This window comes from Notamacropus eugenii, chromosome 3 (genome assembly GCF_028372415.1).
Source record: "Notamacropus eugenii isolate mMacEug1 chromosome 3, mMacEug1.pri_v2, whole genome shotgun sequence".
NCBI lineage: Eukaryota > Metazoa > Chordata > Mammalia > Diprotodontia > Macropodidae > Notamacropus > Notamacropus eugenii.
The window spans coordinates 57,558,641-57,570,963 of NC_092874.1; the positions used below are offsets into that span (position 1 = coordinate 57,558,641).

The 12,323-nt window shown below is 38.9% G+C and overlaps 1 protein-coding gene across 1 annotated transcript in view; it reads right to left on the reverse strand.

Moving 5' to 3' along the window:
• Positions 1–12,323, reverse strand: part of CUBN (cubilin) — a 290,873-nt gene that overhangs the window by 78,605 nt on the left and 199,945 nt on the right. The window contains exons 46-50 of the mRNA XM_072651627.1: positions 11,792–12,001; positions 10,698–10,838; positions 10,101–10,282; positions 4,311–4,482; positions 2,983–3,189 (exon numbers count right to left, since the gene is read on the reverse strand). Of these exons, the coding sequence (XP_072507728.1) occupies positions 2,983–3,189; positions 4,311–4,482; positions 10,101–10,282; positions 10,698–10,838; positions 11,792–12,001 (912 nt within the window). The remainder of the gene's footprint in view (positions 1–2,982; positions 3,190–4,310; positions 4,483–10,100; positions 10,283–10,697; positions 10,839–11,791; positions 12,002–12,323) is intronic.

Sequence of the window (12,323 nt, forward strand, 5' to 3'; positions counted from 1 at the left end):
CTGTATTCATTTGTTCTTTTTGTCTTTGCCTTGGTTCTTTATCTGCCTCTCTGGATGAATTGTTCACTGTCAATCCTCTCTGATGCCAACCATCTGCCTGCCTGGATCCTCCCTGAAGTGGGCTACTAAAGCCTCTCCTTGGTCCTATATCTACCCATCTGCCAAGACATAGCACCTGTCACCTATTGGCCAGACTTCCTTCTACTTCTTTCACCTCTTTCTCCTTCATTGCTTCCAGAGGACTCTGATTAGTGTGCTAGTCATTCCAGGCTCCCATTGTTGAGTGAGATCTGCCTTTCCTGGCCCCTGTGACAGAATGGAGGACCAAGGACAGACTTTGATTTTTTTTTAAATGATCTCTCAACTAGATTCCATGAATTAAAATCTTTTCTATTTAGACTAAAACTTCATCTTCTAGAACTAAGTAGTTTTATAAATACTGTTCCTTCTATGTAATCTAATCAGCATGTACAGGGCACCCCTTGAACAAACACTCATGTCCTCTCCATTTATTCCATCAAACCAATTTCTCTGACCTTGTAAGTGAACACGCTATCATAGTTTAATGGTCTGTTGGGCATGGAGGAATAGAGGCTGCTGCATTTGGTTGATCAGCGTCTGATTGTTACTTGCTTACGTGATCTTCTTTTTCCTACTCTGGTTTCTTCTACCACTGGTTGAGGCTCATACCTGAGCTCTGAACCCCTAACAAGAACTGACAATTTTCTGCCTAAAATGCTCAGTCTTTGATTGTGTCCTTTATGAAGATTCGTTCCCTCCAAGACATGCAGCATCAGTCCTCATGTTGCCTAAACACATGAGCATTATAATAACAACACACATTTAGACTGTGCTTTAAGGTTTATAAAATATACTTCTCACAACAACCCTGAGTTAAGTAGTACAACTATTTCTTCTCTGAGCCTCAGTTTCCTCATCTGTAAAATGGGGTCTGAACTCAGGGCTTCTGATTCAAAGTTCATTGTTCTATCCACTAGACCAGCAGTGTCAAACTCAAATAGAAACCTAAACCATACGTAAGGATCCCTGCAAGCTGCATATTGACTTAGAAAACTACATACTAACATTACATATATTCTATTGTATTTTTATTGATTCTTAAAGATATTTCTCAGTTACATTTTAATCTGCAGTGCTTGGAGTGTTGCTGCATGCTGCAGCAGGTTACATGTTGACACCCCTGCCTTAGATCACACTGCTACTTTTATAACATTAACCATTGTTAATGTTATTAAGTCCTTTTTATTGGTTATTATTGGCTTTTGGTAGGAATCAAGTAGAAGTCTTTAAATTCAGATATCTCATGATTGGCCTTCAAATTTCATTTGAACTCTTTTATGTTGCAGTATAATATATTTTGAATTTTTATTTCTCTTTGTTAAATAGAAAACAGAAAGCAGACAACCCCTCAATAGACAGGAGGCTAGGTTTTTTTTTCCTCTTTTTTCCTAAACTAGCTCTTCAATTACCTTTTTAACAAACCCCAAATGTAAATTTGCCATCCTATACCTTAATCCTAACTCTAGCCCTAAGCCCACCTTAATAGATACATTGCTAAGGAGAGTGAAGACCAGTGTTTCTTCTTCATATTCAGAACTATCCAATCTCTAAAGAAAGATATTGAAGAATTATAAACAATGGTATCTAACTGACAAAATCCCCTAACATTATCCAATTCCCCTAACAATCTAGTTAAGTGCTGAGAAAAAAGTGGGTGTGACGGCAAGCCCAGGAAGCCTTCATTATGCAATCTAATTTTAGGGATGGGAAACTCCAAAGATAGCTTTGTGGGGCAAAGTACAATAAAAAAAATACCTATCAGAATACAGAGAGGTCCAAATTAGTGCAAATAATGAATTCCTGGAAGTGCTCACATTAATCAAGTTTGCAGCACAAATTTCCATTGGACTAGAAGCAATTATCATACTTTACATAATTATAACTTCAAATAGTGTTAATTCAAACACATGCCACCACTTCACAGGATTCATTATTCATACTAATTGGGATCTAGTCGTACTTTTCACATTTGACCTGCTATTAAAAAGAACAGTGATGATGATGATGGCAATAATAGCTTTTCGTGGTTTACACAATACTTTATGTGTATTTTCAGAGTGAAGCCTGTCAATAACCCTGTGAGGTAGGTGCTATTATTAGCCCCATTTTATAAATATGAAAACTGAGGTTTATAAAGTTAAGCAAATAGTCCAGGGTATAAAGCTAATATCCATCTGAGGAAGTATTCAAACCTAGGTCCTCCTCTAAATCTAGCACCTTGACCATTCTATTATACTGTCTCAAAGAGCTAAACACATTCAACTGTCTCTCATCCCAAGATAGGGCTGGTAAAGGACTTTCTTGCTTTTTAACGTCCCAAGAAGTCCCTTCTCTTAACATGAAAACAAAAAAGTTGACCAGTGTTGGAATCAACCCAACAGGCTCTTCAGGGCAGAAGTCAATTCTCCTTGTGTATTAACCCACTTTCCAAATGCCAGAGTTCCAAACCTACCAAGAGAGCCATGACTTAATTAGAATTCTAGATCCTCTTTTTAAATCCCATTTAAAAAAAGTTGTAACATATTGTGACCATACTAGGTTCCAACCTTCTAACATTTTCTTAAATATGTAAACTCTTCAGAGTCAGTTGAAGATTATTGTGCCTCCTTTCCATATCTAAGAATAAACATGGGGTTACCTTTGGTGGGTTTGAGATCTTTCAAAATAAATTGAGCAAATATAGGACCTATCTCTTAATAGCAATCTTTCTCAGACCCTGTATCCCATAAAGTGCATTTGCTTCAGCTGGGCAGATAAAGACAGTTTTGTTACAGTCAACTTCCCCATCTTCCAACTGTAATTCTTCATGCACCCTTGGCTCTCTGAGGAGCTGCTACCCTTTGGCAGGATATTAAAGGTAGATAGACCCGAGAAAAATTGTCACCGACTGACTATACTCACCTATACGGAACTCCAAAGCATCCAAGTGGCAGTCTTGATGATATTCTAGATGGAAATCCTCAAAGGAAATGTAAATAGATGAGTTGTGCTCATTGGGATTGCTGATGGTCCACTCACAGTTTAGGTTCTTGGTATAGTTCCTAACACCATCATAACCAGGAGAAGTAAAGTTGCCTCCATGGGGATCTGTAAGTTGCCCACCACATACTATGGTACCCAAAAGCAAAAGAATAAAGAGTTAGACTCACGTCACAATAAAAATAACAACGTGGGTGTGTGTGTGTAGATCTGTGTCTATATATCTATATAGACACACAGCCACATACACACACATATAGGCATATAGATATACACATACATATATACATTTATATACACACATACATACATACATACATACATAAAATAGATAGATATATTTTCCCAAAAAAATGTCCAATGCATTTTTTAGAGGAATAGACTATCAACAACCTGTGGAAACAGACCTTGATGAGTTAACACAAGAGGGATTTGGCAAAAGAAAAATCACACTGAAAACTCCCTTATATTAATTAGTGGTTTTGCATCATCATTCTTTGTCTACCACACAGGGTGGAAAAGCCTTTAGAAATGAGGCAAAATCTTCAAAATTGGACCCAAATCCCAGAGGTGCACTTGAAAGTGTGGGAATCAACAATGAAGCAGAGGCACTGGGATGCTCGCCAGGAGTTCTCTGTTTGACCCAAATCTTTGAATTTTCAAGAAGAGGAGCTCCCCAGCAGGTCTCATCTTTTGATCTCATCATTTTGAATGTTTTTTTATGAAAAAAAAAATCCAACAATACTAATATGCTGAGTGAGACGAAAATAGAATTGTAAGCAGTGGCCACATCTGCCTGCTCTTGAAGCCTGACAACTGCACTGACTTCACCTGGAAATGGGCATCTAGAGTCAGAAAGGCCGACAAACAATGGACTCTGTTCTCTTCGCTAAGTTCATTTTCTTCTAGAGAACGTTTTCTTACTGTGAGAGTGCCTGCTTGGAACTGCAGAACTACCAAAGCATAACAGGAATTGGGGGAAATAGAAAGCAAAATCACTCAAGAACTTTTTTCTTTGACTTTTAAATTTCATTTAATTCTAAAATCATAGCAGCAAAATTAATTTGACCTCATGCCTGGTACACTGTATTGATTTCCTATATTTCAGGCTTGCCTTAAAAATCAATAAATGCAAATGACATTGATACAGTAGGTATAAACTATGTTGCCTTGTAGCTATTTTAAGCAGAGGTGTACATGGTTTGAATACAGCAGATCAAAATGAGGTTAACTCATGAAATTCTGATTACCTGCATCATTACTCGATGTATAGAAGGCACTGAAGCCCCCATAGGGCCTGGATCCATCCGTGGCAAACAGAACCCTCATTGTGTTCCCGGAAGATTCGATCCAATTCCTTGTCATCACGCGACTGCACAGTCTCTCTAGCTGAGGCGAGTTGCTATTAATGCCATTAAAAACCTAATGAGGAGGAGTCCAGACTTAGAACACTCTATGGCACTAACAATGCCCTGGAGGAAAATGCTCTCAGATCTACTCACATCTAAGGAGATACTCTGGAAGGGAGTCAACCTATACTCTACATCTTACTTGCCAATTAATCAATCAACACACCTTTATTAAACACTTACTGTGTAACAGGCATTGTGTCAGTTCCTTGTCAGCAGCCAAGTGCTGGACACGTTTACTTCCTTTGATGCCTCAGAATTGCTTTTGTAAAACCAGGTTCATCCTAGAATGCCAGTCTAGCACTCCTAAGCTGCTAAATGGCTACTTTGTATTTGGCAACCATAGAATCAACTTGGTTTAATTCAATTCAATTTGACAAACATTTAATAATCTCTTCTTCCTTCAAGGCAATGTGCAAGGCACAGAGGGAACAAAATTAAAATCAAGACATTGTCCCTACTCTCAGTACTAAGATCCAGGCCTCTGGCCTCCTCTGATGCTACAGGACCTTCTGCCTTTCCTTAAAAATAAACAAATGCAAATGACACTGATAGAGTGGGTATAAATTATGTTGCCTTGTTGCTATTTTAAGCAGAAGTGCACATTGTTTGAATACAGCAGATCAAAACAAGGTTTACTCATGAAATTCTGTTTACGTGCATCTTCACTCAAAGTATAGAAGGTACTGCGATACTCCAAAGGCTATACCCAGACATCCTCCCCACTGCTACTTCCTGTGTCTTGACTAGACTCCCCCAAGTCATAACTTAATTCCTACCTGCACAGTCCTGACAGGATATAACACCACCACCTGCCCCAAGTCAATATTAGGAAAGAACCTTGAGAAGTCTAACCTTTACTACTTTCAAAGGTCTTCCCTCCAGCCACTGATTTTCTGTCTGGACTCATTTCCCATTGATTAACATACCCTTCCCCCTTCATACTCCTCCCTGCTAATTATCATCCCATATCTCTTTTGTCCTTAGTACCTAAACTCCTCAAAGAAGTCTCTACAAGAGATGCTTCCACTTTACCGCCTCTCCCTTTCTCCTTAACCCCTTACAATCTGGCTTCTGACCTCACCATTCTACTAAAACATCTCTCTCCCAAGTTACCAGTGATCTCTTACTTGCCAAATCCAACAGCCTCTTCTCAATCCTTCTGCTGCTTGACCTCTCTACAGCCTTTCACACGTCTGATCACTCTCTCTTCCCTGATACTTTCTTCTGTTTTCAGATCACCACATTCTCCTGGATTTCCTTCTACCTAAATGACCACTCCATCTTTGTCCTCTTTGCTGGGTCCTCCTCCAGGTCATTCCCTCTAACCACACACAGGTGTCCCTCAGGGTTCTGTCCTGGGCCCTTTGCTCTTCTACCTCTATACTACCTTCCTTGTTGATCTCATCAGCTCCCATGGATTAAATTACTCTCTTTATGCTAATGATTCTCAAATTGACCTTTCCTGCTCCAACCTCTCTGCTGACCTCTGATCTCATATCCTCATCTTTCTTTTAGACATCTTGAACTGGATGTCCAGTAGACATCTTAACATATCTAAAATTGAACTCGTTATCTTTTCCCTAAACCCTTTCTGCTCCTACCTTCCGTATTACCTTAGAGGGCAACACCATCCTCCCAGGTCCTCAGATTCACAACCTAGAAGTCACCCAAGACTCCTCACTATGTCTCTCTGGCCCCTCCATCCAATTTGTTTCCAGGGTCTGTTGATTTGATTTCACCTTTGCAACATCTCATAAATATACCCACTTTTGTCTCCTGACACTGACATCATTCTAGTGCAAGAACTCATCACCTCATGCCTGAATTATTATAATAACCTGCTGATGGGTCAAATTGCCTGAAATCTCTCCCCACTTCACTCTATCCTCCATCCAGATACTAAAGTGATTTTCCCAAAGCCCAGGTCTGATCATGTCACTTTCCTAATCAATAAATTCCAGGGGCTTTCTATAGTTTCCAAGAGGAAATACAAAATATTTGTTTGGCATTCAGAGCCATTTATAACCTAATCTCCTCCTACCTTTCCAGTCTTTATACACCTTATTCCCCAACAGGTACTCTTCCATTCAGTGACACTGGCCTCCTACCTGTTCAATGAACAAGGCATTTCACTTCTCAGCTCTGGGCATTTTCTCTACCTGCCTCTTATGCTGGGAATGCTCTCCCTCTTGCCACAACTACTGACTTCCTTGGCTTCCTGTAAGTCCCAACTAAAATGCCCCCTTATGTTGGAAGTGTCTTCCCTAACCCCTCTTAATTCTTGTCTCTTCCTTCTTTTAATTATTTCCTATTTATCGTGTTGACAGCTTGATTTGTGTACATTTGTTTGCATGTTGTCTTTCCCATTAGTTTGTAAGCTCTTTGAGGGCAGGGATTGCCTTTTTGCCTCTTTTCGTATCTGTTTGACACATGGTAGTTGTTTAAAAATGTTTACTGACTGATTTGTTCTCTCACTCTTTTCTAAATCCTCTGCAATCTACCTTCAAACTTAATCATTCAACGAAAACTGCTCTCTCCATAATCATCAACTATTCCTTAATTGCTAATTTTAATAATCTTTTCTAAGTCCCCAACCTTCTTGACCTCACTGACCTCTTCTTGACACTCAATCACTCTTTCTCCTGGACGTTCTCTCCTATCTAGTTTTGGTGACATTGCTGTCTCATGATTCTTTTCCTACCTGTCTTTCTCTCCTTTGTTGGTTCTTCCTACAAGTGACATTCATTTGCCAGAGGCATCTCCCAAAGGTCTTTCCTAGGTGCTCTTCTTTTTCTCATTTACCATCTTGCTTATGATCTTAGCAGCACTTATGGTTTTAATCATTATCTCTGTGCAGGTTATTCTCAGATCTCCATACTCAGCCCCACCCTTTCTCCTGACCTCCAATCCTTTTGGACATCTCCAACTGGATGTCCTGTAGGATTCCCAAGCTCAACAGGTCCTGAACAAAACTCATCTTTCCTCAAAACTTTTCTTTCTTCCAAATTTCCCTATCATTATTGAAGGTACCATCACAATCCTGGTCACATCTCAGTGACAATCTTGACTCTTCTCACACTTACTTTATATGTCCTATCCATTGCTATGTCTTGTTTCTATTGTAATAATGTTATTTATAACCATCCCCTGTCATTCACTCACAGCCAGCACTCTGGTATGAGCCTTCATCATCTCACATCTAAAGTACTACAATAGTTTTCTGGTTAGTTGCCCTCCTCTCAAAGGTTTCCATCTTCCAATCCAGTCTCTACTGAACTGTGAAAGTGATTTTCCTAAAACTCAGGTCTAACCATGTGACTCCACCCTCCCCAATTCAGTAATATCCAGTGACTCCCTATTACAGCTAGGATCAAATGTAACATCTATATTTAACATTTTTAAGCCCTTAACAACCTGGCCCTTTCTATCTTTACACTTTAGTCCCTTCCATTAGATCTATAATTCTCCAACACTGGCTTTGTAAATAATCTTTGCACACAACACTCTCTCCTAACTCCTCAGCTTTTCACTGGCCATTGCTCATGCCCAGAACGCTAGCCTTCATCATCTCCACCTTTTGTCCTCTCCATCTTCCTTCAAGACTTAGTTCAAATCCCACCTTCTGTAAGGGCTTTCCCACCCCCCCCCCAACCACTACTAATGCTTTTCCTCTGGGACTACCTTCCATCTTCTGTGTGTGTGTGTGTGTATACACACACACATATTTACATACATAAACACATATGTGTATATATATTTTATTTGTATAATTGTTGACATGTATTCTCTTCCATTGTAATATATAAACCTTGAGGTCAAACCATGCCTTTCCTTGTAACCTTAGATCTTAGCACAATGCCTAGCATATAGTAAGGGTTAATAATTATTGTTGACTAGCTAGCTTCAAAAAGCTTATAAATTATCCTATGAAGATTACATTCCAACTAAATACATCCACTTTTCAGAGATTTCTGTTACTATTACTATTGTATCAGTACCTTTGATATCTAGAGTGAATCATGTCTTCCCTTTTGATGCCAGATGATTTGGAGCAATCGTGTCAAATTCAAACAGAAATATAAAGATCTTTGCGGGCCATATATTGACTTAGCTTTAAAATGTAATATTATCCGTGTTTTATTGTATTTTTATTTATTTTATTCAATGTTTTCCAATTACATTTTAATGTAGTCCCTGCCATAAGAGGGAGTGTTGCGGGCTTCATTATATTTTTGACACCTCAGAGGTGGGGGAGAGTCTAACCCAAGTGTTCCAAGTACCCTTGAAATGAAATGTAGTGTGGAAAAAATCAGTTACTCTCATTTATTCATTCATTTAGTAATTGTGTTTTTGATCCCTCTCTATGTTTTAGGCACTGTGGGAGATGCCATGTTGTTTCAGTATAAATGCAATTCTTTTATCTCTGATCATTTTTGAATGGACAATATTTGTGTGTGTGTGTGTGTGTGTGTGTGTGTGTGTGTGTGTATGTTCAGATTGAGTTGAATTTCCTACTCATGGATTGATTGGTAAAAGGGACAAATCTCAAATAGCCTTGTAAAATCACACCAGTTAGTGCTCAGCCCACAGTTATAGAGTCTAAAGTAAATTAGACTGTGGACAAATAAGAATACTAGTAATCATTGGAAACGCTCTTCACAACTAGGCCAGCTGTTGGGGCCAAAAATGTTGCACAACCTTAGGATATGAGAAGCAAAGCAGAGTATATTATTCTAAGTATGTGCAAACCCCTGGGATAGTTTTTGCAACCCTGGTTCCCACAACTCAACAGAGACAAAACAACCGGATAACAACCCAGTGAAGGACAGTCAGAATGATGGTAAGGAAAGGGTGTCCATAGTAGCACAGATCAAAATTAATCAGGACTTTTTAATTTGGGGGTGGGTGGGAATGAGGAGAGTCTAAAAGAGGATATTATTGGAATTTATAAAATAAAAAAATCATGACAGAATGAATGTTGGAGTAAGTAAAGTTTGGTTCAAGTAAAAGAAAATAGTATTTTATAAAATGTGTAGCAAATTTCTGAAGCTCATCATCTGAAGGAGGTAAAAGGAGAACATTTTAAAAATAACTCCAAAAGGTTTATTAGATGATAAAACATAAAGGGAAGAAGCTGGGAATGTTTAGAGCACTTTCAATGCCGTTAAGATTGCTGTTACAGAGGGCAAGTTTTCTCTCCCATGAAATAATCCCCTGGTGCTACTGTTAGATATAGACTACTGAGATGGATGGACCAATGGTCTGGGGTAAGTTACTTTGGAATTTTCCATAAGAAGCTTGTGTTGTGATTGAGACCCCTATTCATCTGTCTGCTGCCCTGTGACTATATTTTCCTTTCTTTGTGGGTATATCTTTTAAAATCTTCTTTTGTTCTTAAAACCCATCCTAGTAATGATTCTTCTAAGTTTAGTGATAGCTGGTGAAAATTTACGTAGAAGACATTTTTTTGTAGCCTACAGTAAGCGCCATCCTTGTAAAATTCTAAAAATTTGATAGATATCCAAGTATACAATCTAAATCATATTTCTGAAACAAGCTTTCTGATCATTCTGTATGAGTCAAGTGCTACTGTTATAAAACATATCCCTGACTACTCCAAGCACTTACTGTCACATATTCACTATCACATGACTGATGGTCTTCTAGCCGCAGGTCACTAAAGGTCAGATTAACCCGTCTTCCTTCTGGCACAGTGATCCTCCATTCACATACTCGACTATGAAAATTTGCATCAGGGTATCTGGGAGAAGTCAGTGTCCCAAAGTGTCCATATAAATCCCCTCCACACTCTGCAAGGCACAAACATTAACCCACTTAAGCCTGAAATGACCTCTTCTGGAAAAAAGGAATAACAAGAAATGACAGTCTAAAGTGATTTTATATTCCTATGTTGTATGATTGTCAATGATCATTTGAGCATATTTCTGGTCATTTTGTGTTAACTCCATTAGCACTGGCCTTTATTATCACAGATGAAAAAAAAGACTTTTAACCATTGTAACCTAAGTAGAAAATTTGCAAAAATGATTATAGTATAGGTCTTAAAAGACAAGAAGAATAAAGAAGGGGGAGACAATTATTGGATTATTCAAAGAAAAACACTCATTTTGCCTGAATTTTCTAGGAAGATTATAAGGTTAGGTTGTTGAAAAATTTGAACAGAAGTCCTATCTTTCTTAAGATGAGAATTATAATGCAACTTACCTTCTATACTGGTTTCAAAGACCAGTCTGAATCCTAGGGCATTTATAGATCCATCCGTGACAAACTTGACGAAAGCAAAATTGTTAGGTGTGTAAATAACCCTAGGAATGGTGCTTCCACAGTACCTGCCCAGAACATTTCCTGAGGAAATAAAGTAGGTGAAGAAGCCAATGTTAGAGACTAAATCCAGCAGGTCAATTCCAATCACAGCTTGTGCATGCACAATATAAGAGGTAGGTAGGTGCCCAAGAGTTACAGAGGAAGAAATGGTCCTATCCATGAAGAGCTGGAAATCTTGGTCAAGGGAAGCAGAAGAGGCACAAGTGACAGATGTATACACATATATGTATGTATATGCACACACATATACATACATGCATATACATATGCATACACATATGTGTGTATGCATATGTGTGTGTATATGTATGCATATGAAAATAGTGAATCAAAAGCAAAGCTAAGGTATTCTTATGATGCAGAATGCGGAGTACAGAATTCCCCAGAATAGAGGTGGTAGCCATCATGCTATTCTCAGGATGCTGGAGTTTAGGCCTTTGAGTTCAAATCTCTAAATTTACAGATGAGGAAACTAAGGCACAGAAAAGTGAAGCAACTGATCCGGGGACATATGGCTAGTAAGTTTAAACTTAAATGCGTGTGCATACGGGGAGGGGGGGGGTTGGAGCTGGTTATTAAATATTCACTAGCAATCTCCTGAATTGCTCTAGAAACAAGGCTTGAGCTCAGCAGGAGTTTAGTAGAAGGCTCCAGGAATGGTGGCCTTACTGGAGAATCTAGGGCTGGTGAGTAGAGGCTAACAATAACAAAAATAATAATAATGTATATAGCATTTTAAGATTTGCAAAATGCTTCATGCCAATTTGGATCATTGGAGCTTCACAGCGCCTCTGCCCTCAGGCATCCAGAATAATATGCATCAGGGGACTTCAGAGCAGGAAAACACCTTCTCCCTCACAGCTCCTTGTAGAGTACTTGCTCCATGCCATTTGCACTGAGGAAGATGGACACTGCTATTCCACATGTGTGTGAAAGTGCACCAAGAAAAACAGAAGCAGATACATGCTACTGACCAGAAGCATCATCCTCCCGGATCTCTACAAAGTCTTTTTCACAACCAGAAGAATTTTGAAGACTCAGGACTTCAAAGTGGAGGATGAGATAGTGCCCTGATGGACCCTGGAGATACCATTCACACAGCAGATTGTCAGGATAAGGATGGGCATGATACTGTGGGCTTTCAATAACACCATTCTGCCCCGTGACCATTCCTCCGCACAAAGCTGCAAAAACAACAAGAATAGCATTCTTTTCCAGAACCTCTTTTATGATAAAGTCTTTCTTGTTCTTTGAGTAATAATGAAGTCTTTCCTGGAGCCTCTGATGAAAAATTATCCTTCTTGATTTAGAATTTCCATATCATTTCTTAAACACTTTTCTTACATGCTTCACATAATTCATGAATGAATCAAATCACCTCTACTAGCCTCTCATAGACAGGATGCAAAGAACACTCTTATTCATCTTTGAGTCATCCACAGTGCCTAACACAGAGCTCTCCTCGCAGTCAGATAATGAATAAATGGTTGTTGAATTGATCCGGGT